At 34.8% G+C, this 15,522-nt stretch overlaps 1 protein-coding gene across 3 annotated transcripts in view; it reads left to right on the forward strand.

Moving 5' to 3' along the window:
- The window catches only part of LOC129224722 (uncharacterized), a 140,251-nt gene that overhangs the window by 31,111 nt on the left and 93,618 nt on the right, over nt 1-15,522 (forward strand). For 2 of the 3 annotated variants that reach the window (XM_054859269.1, XM_054859271.1), the window contains exon 2: nt 14,214-14,399. In XM_054859269.1, the coding sequence (XP_054715244.1) occupies nt 14,333-14,399 (67 nt within the window). In that variant the 5' untranslated portion in view covers nt 14,214-14,332. The remainder of the gene's footprint in view (nt 1-14,213; nt 14,400-15,522) is intronic. The other variant, XM_054859270.1, reaches the window with a different exon arrangement.

Raw genomic sequence — 15,522 nt, forward strand, 5'->3', positions numbered from 1 at the left:
AAAATAAGTTTTAGTAGAAACTAGAGGGCTCCCACATTTCTTTTGTTAGAAATTAAGTCCTGCTTTTTGTGGATAAAAGCCACAATCTTCAATTTTCGGGACGGTGGAAATTCATAATTTGCAAAATGGAACTACGAATTTTGCCGAATGATAAAATACGGGAAATGCAGACCTAAGTGCATCTCTTTGAAAAAGACATTCATGTCCTCAAATTTGCTGAATAGTCACGCAAAATTTGCCAAATAAGGGAATTTTGTGGGAAGTCACAGCGACCTCCCATTCTGCAAGTTAATTATATTGGCCATTTACCCTTTGCTTCCTCTCTTTTCTTCAGGAAATATAATGCATTTATGTATACTTGATGTGTATGTATTTCATTAAATTTTTAAATACAGTACATATCGCACATATACATTGCTCCCCTTTTGGAAAATTAGAAATGACAAGGTGTTTTTTTTTTTTATTTATTTTATTTTTTATTTTTTTAATTTTTTTTATAGAAACTCAGACTACAGAGAAGGGGGAAAATGTAAATAACTGCGTAAAGCAGAATGATATTTTCCTTTGTGAAAATACATTTCAAAATATTTCTTCGCGCTTCGCAAGTGCACTATAAGAAATTTCCAAAACGGTCTGATTTTTTCCGGGCAAATACCGGGATTTCGCGGGATTGCACCAAGTTTCCTTTGACGAATAAATATAATTGCGAAAAGTTTCCTGAATCGTTGCACGTTTTTGCATGAATGCAGACTTCTCATTGTTGTGATAAATGTGAAAAACATTTTCAGCTATCAGAGCAAAGATATACTCAACTTCCTTATTAGGTGTTTCACCTTCAGCTCAGTTAAGCCCCTTTCAAAATATATAGTCCCGAACGGGGGCAAAATGCAGTCTCTCGACATTGTAGCTTTGCAAGAATTGCATGTAAATAAGCTGAACAATATTTGCTAGCAATTCTGCGTTAGCTCCGGCGATATTTTCTTTTGGGGCTTTCTTGATAAATCAGGAATGCTCCGAGCTATTACTTTAAACATCTCACTTTTCTTGGATGGCTCCTGATTTATTCCAAAACTTGACAAATCTTTATTCGGAAGATTTCTGAATTCTTCAGAAAGGTTACAGGTGAATTTCAGGAAGGTTACTGACTTTTAGAAGGAAACTTTCCTGCTTTTTCCAGATATGTTACTGACAAAAATTAGGTACAATCGCTGCCCATTATTTTCCAGAAACGTTATCGAAGTGTTCGTAGCGTGAAAAAAAGTTGGATGGCTGCCTTAAAAGAGTTCCACAAAAGGGTGACTGACCCATTCTTCCATCTCCTAGCTACTGCTATGACCTGATCTTACTTCTATTCATTAAATCCTTTCAAAAGAATATTTCTGAATTTCAGACATCAAAAAAGATGAAACGTTGGAAATCTGCCCTAAATAGCTTCGCAATAAGACGGCCCATATTCTTCCATCTCCTATCCACGCCACTGGTTTTACAGCTATTCATTAAGTTCTTTCAAAAGAACATTTTTAAATTTCGGAAGTCGGAGGAAGTTTTTGAATTTCTGAGGAATTCTGGAGCGATTGTTTGTTAACTAAGAAGATTGTTGTTGTCCCGCCAAACTTTCGCTTTTCTCACCGGTGTTCTTTGAGATTGTTAAAAATGAATATGAAAATAGACAGCGAAAAAACAAACAGAAAGAAGAAATGTACGATCATCAAAATAGGGGAATATCACTAAAGATAAATATATTCATACCTTTGAAAGTTATTAGCCCGATTACTATCTTATTGGGTGGATTATTTAATTTCGTAAAGGAATCTAAATAAATTTGAATAAATGAAGTCTTTACTTATCTGAACTATTTTTTTTTTCTCTCCTGCTATTCTGAACGTTTTTCCTCCTTCATATAAAGAAATTAACTTCGTTCTTAACAAACAGCTTTCGAAAACCACACCTAAAACTAATAATTTTTCCTATTTATTCTTCTATATCTGATCACGATATCCAATTTAAACTCTAAGATGATATCAAATATATTTAGATCGGTTAATAACTTCCATAAGTGAAACCTTCACAATAACTTTTTTTAGGATCTCAGATCTATTATTCGGAAAGAGATTCTTAATGTGATTAGCCTGAGGAAACACATGCTGACGAAATTATAACTATCTTTTTTCTTTCTTGAAATGTACTAGAACTGAAGTTGCATGAAATAATAAAATAGTTTACTGGGGGGTGGGGTGGGGGGAGAATTTTCGATGGCAAGATACCATAAAGCACGCCGCCAACCATTTTGTATATCCAATATCCATTTAACCATATTCGCCGCCCCAAACGTTATGTCTTTTCATTGCCTGTAAAATTAGAGAGAGAATAAGTATCATAATATGATATTTATAACGGTCATATGAAAAAGTTCCAAAATATATTTATATCAAACTAGGAATGATAAATAAAACTGAATATAATGAACAAACTTATCTGTATTATAAAAATCTGTGTCGCAGCAAACAATGAAATCGTTGACAGGTTGCGACGTAGTAAAAATAAGGCTGACCTTTATAATCGTCGTCTGACAACAGTTTTTGAGTTTATTTACAGTGTAAAAATAATGAAATATCGAGGCAAGCCATACAAATTCATAAATGCTACTTTCTCTTTTATGGATAAGAATGATTTGTACGTTTAGCCATTAAATTACCTTAACAGTTTATACAAATTGTTAAATAATCTGTCAACTCCGCTATTTATCGCCTATCTCACCAAGCAACCACGCTACCACAACCCATCGAGCCCACCGAGCAACCCATGAGCGAGAGAAGCAAGATCCGATCATCTATATATATAAAGGTGACGGTGTTTCTTTGTTTGTACCTGATGGCCAGAAGACCCAATAGCACCTACAGCCCTGAAAATTGGCACAAAACTCGAATGAACCCAGGGGTCTCCACCTCGAAGCCCGAATTCTAAATTTCTAATTAGTTTTTTCAATTAACGAATTTAGCTGAAATTTCACGTTTTTTGCCTAATTAGGGGGTAAAAAATCCCCTCACCCCCTAACATTATATGTTGTTGGAAAGAGCTTTCCTTTCCGAACAAGATGATGTTTGTTCCATTTCTCTCAATTAGTTAGAACAGGAGATATAAGCGATTCTAATTGCGATCCTAATTGAGCCAATTTTCAAGGCTAAACTTGATTTTTGTTTCTGCAGTGACGTCATCTTCGGTATACGGAATAAATTAAGGCCCCTATGTATACGAGCCGACGCATCAGCTTGAGTTTAGCCTTTTTTTAATCGGAGCGCGTGTTTGAGTGGTTGTCTTTTCTGGCAAGTTATCACGTTTGGTGATTTCTCACTGCGAGCAATTATTAGCTGCACGTGAATTGTTTATTAAATAGAGTATTGTTTTTGGCAAAACGCGAAATTTTGCTCTGGTAACCCTAGCTCCGCAACAATGAAAAATCCGATCCAAAATGGCTAAACTTAAGCTGATGTGTCGGCCTGTTTATATAGCGGCTCTAGAATAAATTAAGGCCCCTATATATATACGAGCCGACGCATCAGCTTAAGACAGCGGCGTAGCGTAGGTTTCTGCCGCCCGGGGCAGGCACCAAACTCACCGCCCCTCTTACATTGTCCTGCTATATGCCTCCCCCACAAAAAAAAAAAAAAAAAAAAAAAAAAAAAAAAAAAAAAACGATATGCTTGATATTTTACAGAACGAAAACAAGATTATGCTATCTAAAACACGTTTTATATTTTAATATAATCTTACTGTAACAGAAAATACTGTTGATCGAAAAATTCTAATAAATATTTTTCAAAAATTATTGCATTATGACAGATAATATTTTTAACCCCCGACACACAATGGAAGGGGGTGATATTTTTTTTATTTTTAAAGTTTGACGTGTCTGTGTATCGGTTGCATTTTTGGATGACATTAATTAACGAAGATATTAATTAAAATCCTAAAAAAAGGTTTTTCGCGATTTTTGCAGTGAAAACATAGTTAAAAATTTTAAAATTTAATACCAAAATAAAGAAAAAAAAAATCCGCGTCTGACAGAATGCGTTTGAAACTTCCATATTCAATAGAATTCGAATTATAACGTTTTTTCAAAGCAGATTTCAATAAAGGCTAAGCCTTTATTCACGCGATTGATAACGAATTCATTTTTGGCTGAGAAGGAAACTAAAAGCAATGTTTTTAAAAATTTTATCTGTTGCCAGTTTCTATTTAATAGCAAATTAAATACTGGACATTGATTTTTAAAAATATTCGCAACTCCAACGAACTATAGGGGGCACTGAAGTCACTGTCTAATGGCGGAATTGAAAACTAAAACAAACGCACATGGTAACGAAGAAAATGCTAAAAGTGTTGTGATTTTTGTTCGTACGTATGATTGTTTCGCTTTATTCTTTTTAAATTAATTTTCAAAGTCTTGTTGATATTCTGACCCACGTAGAAAGAAATGAGAATTCAAGAAGCATTACTAAACGTCAAACATTAATGCAAAGTACGTAGTTCGTAGTTCTAAGCAGCCATTTTCACGATGTTGAATTCGATATTTATCAATTCTTGATAAAACTAAATAATAATTGTGGCCTGACAAGAATAACAATTAATGCTAGAAAATTTAATATGACATTACAAATTATTACCAAAAGAAGATGATACTTCTTTGCTTTGCTTTGGCTAGCGCTTGTTTTCCATTTGTAGCTGAGTTATTTCTCTTGAATTCCCGAATCGGTTAATTTAAAAATTTTCTGTTTCGATTTTTCTAATTTCTGAGTTAAGATTTAATTGCAGTGGCGTAGCTAGACCCGACTTTCGGGGGGGGTTACTTCTTTTATATATATATATATATATATATATATATGTATAATCGCTTGGAATTTTTTCCTTTTCTTCTTTTTTTTTCTTTCTCTTCTCTCTTCTTTTTCTTTTTTTTTTTTTGAGACTAACTTTTCGGGGGGGGGGGGTTTGTCCCCAAACCCCCCCCCCCCTTAGCTACGCCCCTGTTTAATTGTGTCATGTTATGCAAATCATCAACAAAATTCTCACGGATATATGGTGGTAGTTTTCTTTTCAGTTGATTGACAATTATTTCTTTTTACTTATCGAATTCTGTAATCTTACTACCATTTTATTCCACTCATGATAAAAATTGAAAATGGTTTAACTAAAAACGCGAAATCTCGCCAAGGCTACTTTGCTCGCACAATGCCAAAATTATAACCCTAAACAAATTTGGCGATACCTTTCAGCTGAGAATAAAAGGAATGAAGTAAATTCTTTCTCGGTTATTCATTTTGTTCTACGATAATATATTCAAGAAAATATTTTGCATACTGTCCATTCCAACTAAATGCTGCTGTAAAATATGGTAAGTTTAATTAATTTAAGATTAAAAAAACTCCCATATTCTTACAAATTCATACAAAACAATAAAATTTTTTACCTTGTAGAACGTTATCCAAGTTTGTTAATCCAGAATTTTCGCTTTCACCTATTATTAAGGAAATAATGAAAACTAACATTATTTTGAGGAGCTCGAGAATACTACTAAGGGACGAATTAATTTCTGTAGCTGAAAGCAAACTAAGACACATCGATTGCGTTAATAAATACTCAGAACAAACTGCCTGTGTTTACGTAAACAGACACACATGGAACGCAACGTGGCAAAGTTTTAGTTGCATTCGCAGTTTTATAAATCACCGCAAGGTAGCGTATTCGAGCGCTGGAGTTCCGAATAAGGCTTTTAAAAGGATTTCCAAATTTCCTTCTTGATTCTACAGTAGCGACTCAGTCGGGAGGGGGGGGGGGGGGTTAAATTTTTAATTATTCCTAGATAAAAACATTTAAAACATGATCTAAACGTGGGTATACTGGTAGTTTTTCTTAAACCTTTTATTAAAAAGAAGGAGGGAAAAAAATTATAAAGTATTTGATCGATACATTTTTTTATACTTGAAAAGATTTTTTCTTCTTAACCTAAAATTTTACTTTTCTACTTTTCATCAACGGAAATTCTTTATCAACACTCTCAATATCGATTGTATCAGTCGTTTCTGCAAAATGTTGTATAAAATGTCGTTTTTTAAAATGACACCCTGAATCCGAATATGCAGGCTGCGTACCCGCACACCTCGCAGTTGGAGAGGGGATGGCACGGATTTAACGGGCCCAACGGCCCAAGTAACTGAAAAAAAAAAAAAAAAACTAGCACTAACGTTGCAAATATACACTGCTGGTCTCTGGGGAGAGGTCCTGCAGATTTAGTTGTTATTACCCACCACGTTATGGAATTCTGGAGATCAACCTTTTCCCCCTCCCAATTTTTTCTAAGCCAATATTTTTATTTGGAGTGGGAGGGAGCATTATATTAATTAACATTCTTCTGGGGGACTAGATAAAAGAAAAGTTTAAGAAAGATGAGCATTTGTAGCAAGGAGGGACCCTCAGGCTGGTACTCCCCCCTAAAATATTTAAAAAATCATCAAAACGATCTGTTTTTTCTTTTTTTTTTCACAGTTTGTCTTCGATTGTACGTTTCGATGTAAAATCCAAGTATGGGCTTCACTTCTATGAGCCCCATGTCCGAAAGAAAGTTCAGGTTGAAAAAAAAAAGAAACTAAAAATAAATATAAATAAATAAATAACTAAAACCAAATTTTTATAAATTTTAAAAAATAATAAATCTTGAAGCACCGTATATTGCATATAAGTCGCATCACAGATCTTCAGTCACAAACCTTCCCGGATTATGCATATTTATTGAAGTTACGATCCCACTGAATATTACGAATGAAATTAAATGTGCCTATAATTTAGCAATAATATCTTCTTTATATAAATAAAACACAAATCCAAATGTATATGTACGGGGTAAATTCAGAAACTACTGGACTGATTTTGTCAAAATTTTTAGTTTATCTAGGTTAGTGCTCTAAAAGCTTATTGACATTTTTGAAAAAATATCGATGAATAGTTCTTTTTTTATTGGAAATTTATTTTTGGACCCAAAAATGGCTCTTTCTATCAGGGTCGGACCAGGTCCTCTAAAAGGGCGCCAACCTTGACTCTCAAAGGGCCAAATAAAAATATAAAAAAGTTGCACAGGTTTGAGGGAGCAAAAAGAAACATGCACACAGGTTCGAGGGGAGGGTATAAAGAAAAGAAAACGAAGACGCACACTTTCGATGGCACAAATGAAAAAAAAAAAGGTTCCAGGGCGAGGGGGGGGGGGAGGATGCTCAGGGTTGAGAGTGAAAAAAGAAAAAAAAAACGGAAGAGCTCAGTAGATAAAGGACGCAAAAAAAAAAAAAAAAAAAAAAGAAGAAGAAGAAGAAGGCGCACGCGTTTAAGGACGCAAAAAAAAAAAAAAAAAAAAGAGAGAAGGCGCTCAGGTTTAAATGCGCAAAAAGAAACAGGCGCACAGGTTCGAGGGGAGGGCGAAAAAAAAAGAGAAAACAACCGAAAGTGACCATGTTTGGTGGCACAAATAAAATAAAATGAAAAAAAGGAGCTCAAGAAAAAAGGGCGGAAAAAAAAAAGAAAACGAGGGCACATAAGGTTTTTTAGTCTCGTCAAGGGAAACACGTGAGGGCGCGATCACGTTAGTTAAGGCAGTGACTGCTGCTTGCAGGGGCGGACTGGCCAACGGGTCGATCGATGAGCCCTCGAACGTCCTCAGTGTGCCTTCTTTTTCTTTTCTTTTTTTTTGTCTCCCTCAAAATTGTGTCAATTCATTTACTTTATTTGTTTATTTTTGGCGCCCTTGAACCTGTGCGTCTTCGTTTATTTTTGCACCTTTAAAACCTGTGCGCAATTGAACCTCAGTTCTTTCGTGGTTCTTCGGTAGTTAAGGTTGGCGCCCTCTTGGGGAACCCAGTCCGCCCCTGCCTGCTTGTCGATCTGTGTGATTTATAATCCTCTCCAACGAGATTGTCCTCTCTTTTCTCGTCTTTTTATGTCAGCACCAGTGATAATGATCCGCATGCATGTCAGCATCCATTATTTCGTGCTAGTGCCTCAACGAGAAAAACTTCCTGAGACAAGTTAGAACTGAAGAGTAAAAAAAACAAAAACATTTTGATGTTGATTTAGTGATATATCCCTAGCAAAGCGACAAGTTAATTTAAAAAAAAAACTTTTCGATGTTGATGTAGTGTTACAGAATTTGCCGCCCCTAGCAAAGTGCCGCCCGGGGCGAGTGCCCCCTTTGCCCCCCCCCCCCCCTACGCTACGCCACTGGCTTAAGATCAGCCTTTTTGGATCGGAGCGCGTGTTTGAGTGGTTGTCTTTTCTGGCGAGTTATCGCGTTGGTGATTGTTCAATGTAAGCAATTATTAGCTGCACATGAATCAATATAAATAAAAATGGAGTTTGGTAAATTTGTTCCCTAAGATCTCAGAAACTGCCCGGCAGATTTGACTGAAACTTTCACCGTTTGTTCAGTTTGGTACTGGGAAGGTTTATAGACCAGTTCGAAAAAAATCCGATTGATACTTCCCTTTCTATTCCAATTTTAGTCCTAATTTTCGCATAAATGCCCCAATATGGGGTGGAAAAAAACGTGCACATATTAACATTATATGTCCATCGAAAGCGCTCGCAACTCCAACGAACTATAGGGGGCACTGCAGTCACTGTCTAATGGCGGAATTGAAAACTAAAACAAACGCATGTGGTAACGAAGAAAATGCTAAAAGTGATATGATTTTTGTTCGTATGTATGATTTTTTCGCTTTATTCGTTTGAAAAGATTTTTCAAAGTCTTTTTGGTTATTCTGACCCATATAGAAAGAGATTAGAAACCAAAAAGTATTAAGAAAGTAAACAATTAATGCAGAACACACAGTAAGTTGTTCTGAAGCAGCCATTTTCACGATGTTGAATTCGGAATTCATAAATTTTTGGTTCGCTTCGAACGGCATTTTCATTTTGTACCGTTTTTTCTATACACTAGGGGGCTATCGCCCCCTGCTCGCTATCGCTCGCCAACCCCCGGAACTGCTTACGCAGTTCCCTGTGGATCGCTTCGCGATCCATGCTCGCTTCGCTCGCTCGCTGTATGCCAATACATTAGCCTAGCTAAAATTTTCCGTAAAAATTAAAGTTGGTAATTGCATTTAGGTCACCATCCATTTAACCAATATGAAAATTACGTTCATAATGTTAATTTGTCTGCTTTAGCCAGATTTTCGACAGTTTAACTTTGCTGTATGTAAGATGACTGCCTTGGCAATGTGCACAACTTTACCATTATAGATACAAAAGTGTCTGTCATTGCTTTGGAGAGATTGCACTTCTACCTGTTGGTCCGCGGAAGGTATTTTATTTCCCTTCTACCACCCATTGGAAAACCAATGAAGGCATTCCCCTATCCGCCACCTGGGGACGCGCCCTCTAGGGGTTACAGGCTCCCCCGAGGGATGTATTTACATTATTTACACTCTTATATATTTACATATTTACACTCTTATATATTCTAATCTGAGAAAACTTCCTCATATACACAATTAAAAATGTCCCGTTTGGGAGCCACAACTGACACTGCTTCAAAAGATCTTGTTCTTGATAATGCCACATAGAGCTGGCCATGACTAAAAACAGGCTCAGAGAGCACCAAACATATTTTCTCAAACGTTTGTCCTTCTTGTTGTTATTCTGAATCCTTGCCACGTCACGAACAAAAAATGGTTTAACTAAAAACGCGAAAACTCGCCAAGGCTACTTTGCTTGCACAATACTAAAACTACTATAACCCTAAACAAATTTGGCGAAACCTTTCAGCTGAGAATAAAAGGAATAAAGTAAATTCTTTCTCGGTTATTCATTTTGAACTGAACTGTCGTACTGAAGCAGAGAATAGACGACGCTCAAAGCGCCTACGCGTTCAAAACAACATTGCCGATGAACATGATTGTGGAGCAATGTGTGAAGAATGCGAATTTTGTGGTGCTCTTTATTGGCAGAAAGAGCGTAATACTGCAAATAAATATACTAAATGTTGCCATGACGGAAAGGTGCGGTTACCGGCATTGTGTGACGCACCTGATCTGTTAAAGGAACTGCTGACTGAAAATTCCCCAGCCGCTAAAAATTATCGGCAGCGAATCAGAGAATACAACTCTGGAAATGGCTCGTCTTAAATTGGATTCAAGAACGGTTTCCTGCCTTCTTTGAGCTTTTCTTTGCTGATTAAGGTTGAAATGGGCCACAGCCCGACTCAAACTCATCTCAAAAAAAAAAAAGTTCGTTGAGTATTCTGTGATTCAAGATTTCAAAACAACGTAGAAGTTTGTTTACATGATTTATCGGCGAAGTGTTGCCAACAGAGGTTTAGAAATTCACCCCTTCATTTGCCGGCACGTAAGAGAATTATATATATAGATTAGTACATATTAAGTTCAGTTTCGTGACATTTCCAGCATTTGTTGACATTTTTGTCACATAGTGCACATACGTGGCAGACTGTCAAGAGTAACGTTTAACACTAGATAATTTATTTTTATGACTATATGATTGGATATCCAAAGAAATCATGCATTTAATTCATTCGTCATGGAAATGATTTACCTGATATGCGAAATCTTGTCAAGATACATTATTCTTTCACATAATTTTAAAACCATAACACTATAAACAGATTTTTGGCGAACTTTTATTTTTTATTGTTCAAATTCTTAACGTTCTTTCTGGATTTTTCAATCTGTTCTGCGATAAATATTTTCAAGAAAATTTATTTGCATACTGTCTATTTCAGTAGGATACTGTAGTAACAAAGGTTATTTAAATCATTTATGTGGAATTAGGTTAAGGAAAAGTGTCCAGTCAATGTTGTTAAGTTCGTTTTTTTTTTCATCGAATTGAAAAACTGATATTTATTCAAATTCACTCAGAACAAAATAAATAAAATGTGTACTCACAGTTTATATATGGTGGTAGTTTTCTTTTCAGTTGATTGACCATTATTTCTTTTTACTTATCGAATTCTGTAATCTTACTATCATTTTATTAAACTCATGATAAAAATTAAAAATGGTTTAACTAAAAACGAGAAATCTCGCCAAGGCAACTTTGCTCGCACAATTCCAAAACTATAACCCTAAACAAATTTGGCGAAACCTTTCAGCTGAGAATAAAAGGAATAAAGTAAATTCTTTCTCGGTTAAACATTTTTCATTTTGTTCTACGATAATAAATTCAAGAAAATATTTTACATACTGTCCATTCCAACTAAATGCTGCTGTAAAATATGATTAGTTAAATTAATTTAAGATTTAAAAAAAACTCATATTCTTACAAATTCATACAAAACAATAAAAAATTTTACCTGGTATAACGTTATCCAATTTTGTTAATCCAGAGTTTTCTTGTTTACGCTTCCACCATTTAATACTTTTTTGAAAGAAATAAGAAAAACTAACATTATTTTGAGAAGCTCGAGAATACTACTAAGGGACGAATTAATTTCTATAGCTGAAAGCAAACTAAGACACATCGATTGCGTTAATAAATATGCGTTAATAAATACTCAGAACAAACTGCCTGTGTTTACGTCAACAGACACACGTGATGCGCAACGTGGCAATGTTTTAGTTGCATTCGCAGTTTTATAAATCACCGCAAGGTAGCGTATTCGAGCGCTGGAGTTCCGAATAGCATCTGTTCGAAGTTTCTAAGTTGTATAAAAAATGAGTTATGAGCTTTTTTGTTCCCTGTTCGAAGGCTTACATCAATCCAAGTCATTATTTAGTGTGTCATCTCAACTCCCAAGAATTGTTGTATTGTTAAATATTTTTGCGTTTCGTCTGACTTTTTGAGGCTTTTCTCAAGTCAAATCTTAAAGTAACGTTTTTCCGCAAGATTGGCTAAAAATAAATGGATTTGGCTGATCATTTTACTTTTAAACGGAACTTATGTAATTAATGGTTTATTATTATTATTTATGCTGATTGGACACTTGCTCACTATATCCAACCAACCAGCAGAAATATCGTCAGAATTTTTTCAGAAAGATTTCAGTAGCTGATGATGATGAATTTGGCAGTTTTTTCCACTGTCGCTGTTTTTGAGCCCAAAGACTACGTAATAATGTTTCTCAGCTTTCACCATATAAACAAAATATCGCTAATCAAAGATAATTAAAAAAAAAAAAATACTGTGTAAAATAATTCAACAACTAAATTAGGCAAATCCATAAACCTCACAAAAACTTCCATTAATTTTTCTTTTTGCACAATTTCAAACGATCGCCAAATTTTACTACTTATTTTGGAAACATTTCGGATGAAACCGTTTAGCGTCATTTTTTTTTTGATTAAAAGTATCCCAGCATGTGGCAACAATATTTCTATAATAAAAATTAGTAAGGAGGGGGAGTATTATCGAAAGTGCCCCAAAATGATTCTCGCAAATTTGGTAAGATTTTAAACCGCACCAAGTGCCCACAATAATTGAAATTTCCCAAAATAACTAAAGCAAGTGTAAGGGAAACATTTTTTAAAACAGTTCGTACATCAGTAGCCATATAGAGAAGGTTTAAGATTTAAAAGTACTAACAGATAAATCTTTTTAAACATGTAAAGTTTAATTTCATATTTCGGAAATTCTTCAAATTTGTATATGCTTAAATGTCGTGCTTTCGTTTCTAATTGAATACTATTTTGTTCTTTATACTTATTGCTATTTTAGTTTAATGAGTAAGGAAGAAGCTTGATTTTTAATCACGTCAAAAAGGTTTGTTTTAAATTCTTTCGTTTAAAACAGAAAACAGGGGCAAGTAACGATTGTTTCTCATAATTATTACTGACCCAGGCAACGCCGGGTATTTTTGCTAGTTGTTTATAAAATAAAATACTACTTTCTGAAAATTTGGCAAAACCCGAAATTTTGCTCTGGTAACCCTAGCTCCGCAACAATGAAAAATCCGATCCAAAATGGCTAAACTTAAACTGATGCGTCGGCCTGTTGATATTTGAAAGTCGCTTGGCGAATTTGGCGATAAACAATGGAGTTACGGATTATTTGTTTATTTCGCATTTAGGTTTTTAAAGGATGTTCACGCATTTTAGTTTAAAAATATGATTACTGATTATTTGACATCAGAAGGGAAGGGGGGGGGGGAGATATTTTTTTAATTCTAGAGATTTTTTTCCTTTTCTCAAACGTTAGCTTTTCTATAATTAAATTTTTCATACCGGGTGCGGGATTTCCTTTTTGTCCTAGATGTACCGTGTTTTTTAATTGTTTTGTTTTTCTGCTGGGGAGTTGTATCCTTTTTCGTACAGGATTCGGGATTTCCTTTTTGTCCTAGATGTACCGTGCTTTTTAATTGCAATTGCTTATCGACCAGAGTTAGTTTCACTCGTTAATTCGATGGGTTACTGTAGCACGGTCGCTTCCACCGGACGTTTCGCTGTATCTATTTTATGTTACATATTTGACTACGGCAATTTTGGCGTAAAAAGGTGAATGACACAAAACGCAACTGGAAATAGGTATAGAAAATACGAAAAAGATAGATATTGATTAATTAATACCGTTGCCAAATTTATTTAAACAACCGCCGTAGGCGGCGAACTTGGCGTAAAAACAGTGGGCAGGGGCATGGATTTTTTTTTTATTCAACGCACTTCCTTTAAATTCTTAACACGGGCACCGCCCTGCGAGTACAGCTAGTTAAATTATATGACGGAAAGTGCGCAAGCAGTTCCGATGATTAAAAGTAGGCCCGCCATCTCGACGTTTTATAGGGGGGGGGGGCAAAAGGGTGAGTAATCAGTGCAAATTGTAACGAAAAACAACCAAAACCATACCTACTTTTACGCAAATATATTAATTTCTCAAATCCAGGGGGGTGGGGCCCATTTCCCCTTTCTGATCCTCCATAAATGACGTGCCAGATTAAAAGGCGGCATCGAGTAGGTTGCTGTAGCTCCCAAATACCTAAATAAAAATGAAAAAATAAATACACGCGTGCATGAAAATGAAGAAATAATTTTAAAAATTATAGTTTTATCCATGAAAGTTCCTCCTTTTGTAGTTTATTTGCCCTGAATATGCGTGTTTAAAAAATATCCGTCTCAAGTGCTCATTATATGAGTAGAATTTGCTTTTTAATTCAGCGTGAAAACTAAATGAGTTTCGACATGTACATATTTCAAAGAAATATGCTAACAACTGTATTTGTTTTGCAGCAGATCAAAATATTTCTCTTCAACCAATTTCGTCACTTTGTTCCAACACGGATTCCTGATTTTGGGGAAAAGACATCCGCAAAGATGTCGTCACAAGAGCTTGCTGCAATATCGAAGGGATGATAATCATCTGCAGAACACTTCTCTTGCTCCTGCTCGTAACTTTTGTTTGCAGAACGAAAACAGGTGAGTTGGCGCTCTTGTTTTCGCTCAATTATTTTGATTGATTTTAAATAATCCACCCATTGGGATACAAAATTCATTACACTAAAAAATAAGTAAATAAATAAATAAATAGCGGTTACAATAGGAGGCACGGAATACGAGGGAAAAGAAAAAAAAATTAACTTTTTTTAGGCGGAGGCTTTTACTACAAAAAAATGATACTTTATTCATTAAATCAGTAAAGAGGCATAAATTTTAAAGCAAAAAACTTTCGGACATGGCAACTAATAAAAGTTGTTTGCAAATATAACACATTTTTCAAAAAGTAATACGTTATTTTCGTTCTACAGTATATGCAGAGATTGAGAAAAATTGTAAACTCTCAGAAACCAGGAAAAAAAACTGAGAACCAGACTAATAATTTCTCAGAGTAATTCCAGTTTAACATGAGTTTTTAAAGCTTTTTGTTCTGCAAAATTGGTCTTTAAGTTTTTTTTTTTTTTTTTAATTTACCAGGATTTTTCGGACCCTGATTTTGTGTTACGTAGAATAATGTTTGTATAGCTTTAAACTTAAAAGGAAGAGTAACTGGAAAAGGAAGAAAGAAATTCATTTGCTTAGTTTAAATTAATTTCACTATACTATTTAATTCACTATTAGTTTAGTTCCCACAATGCTCTAAATCGGTTGCGATTTTTTTTCCTGTGTGATTTATTTTTTCAACGCAAATTTTTTTTTCGCAATTTTACACAAATACTCCTTGATCATTATTTCTTCAGAAAACTACATTATTCGACTAGTAAATACTTGTGTCCAGTCTTTGAGCCATAATTTAGAATATTAAGGCACATTTTCGTGCTAAATGCCAAATTTGAGTCAACGAGAAATTTCAGGAGAATATCTCACACCGTTAGAAAGAAAGTAATAAATTAGTGAATCTTAACCCCTAAAATCATCAGAAGCTCTTCCTTTTCTGAAGATGTTTGTATAAGTTGTATAAGTCAAATGACATGTTTCATTTCTGCCGAAAAATATCGAGCAAAGCTTGCTCTGTATCATACTGTCATAGAGATTTTATTAAGAGTATATATCTAACCAGAGAGCCACACTAATAGTGTGGTAATGAAAAAAGTTTAAATAGGTA

Source organism: Uloborus diversus, chromosome 6 (genome assembly GCF_026930045.1).
Source record: "Uloborus diversus isolate 005 chromosome 6, Udiv.v.3.1, whole genome shotgun sequence".
Lineage (NCBI taxonomy): Eukaryota > Metazoa > Arthropoda > Arachnida > Araneae > Uloboridae > Uloborus > Uloborus diversus.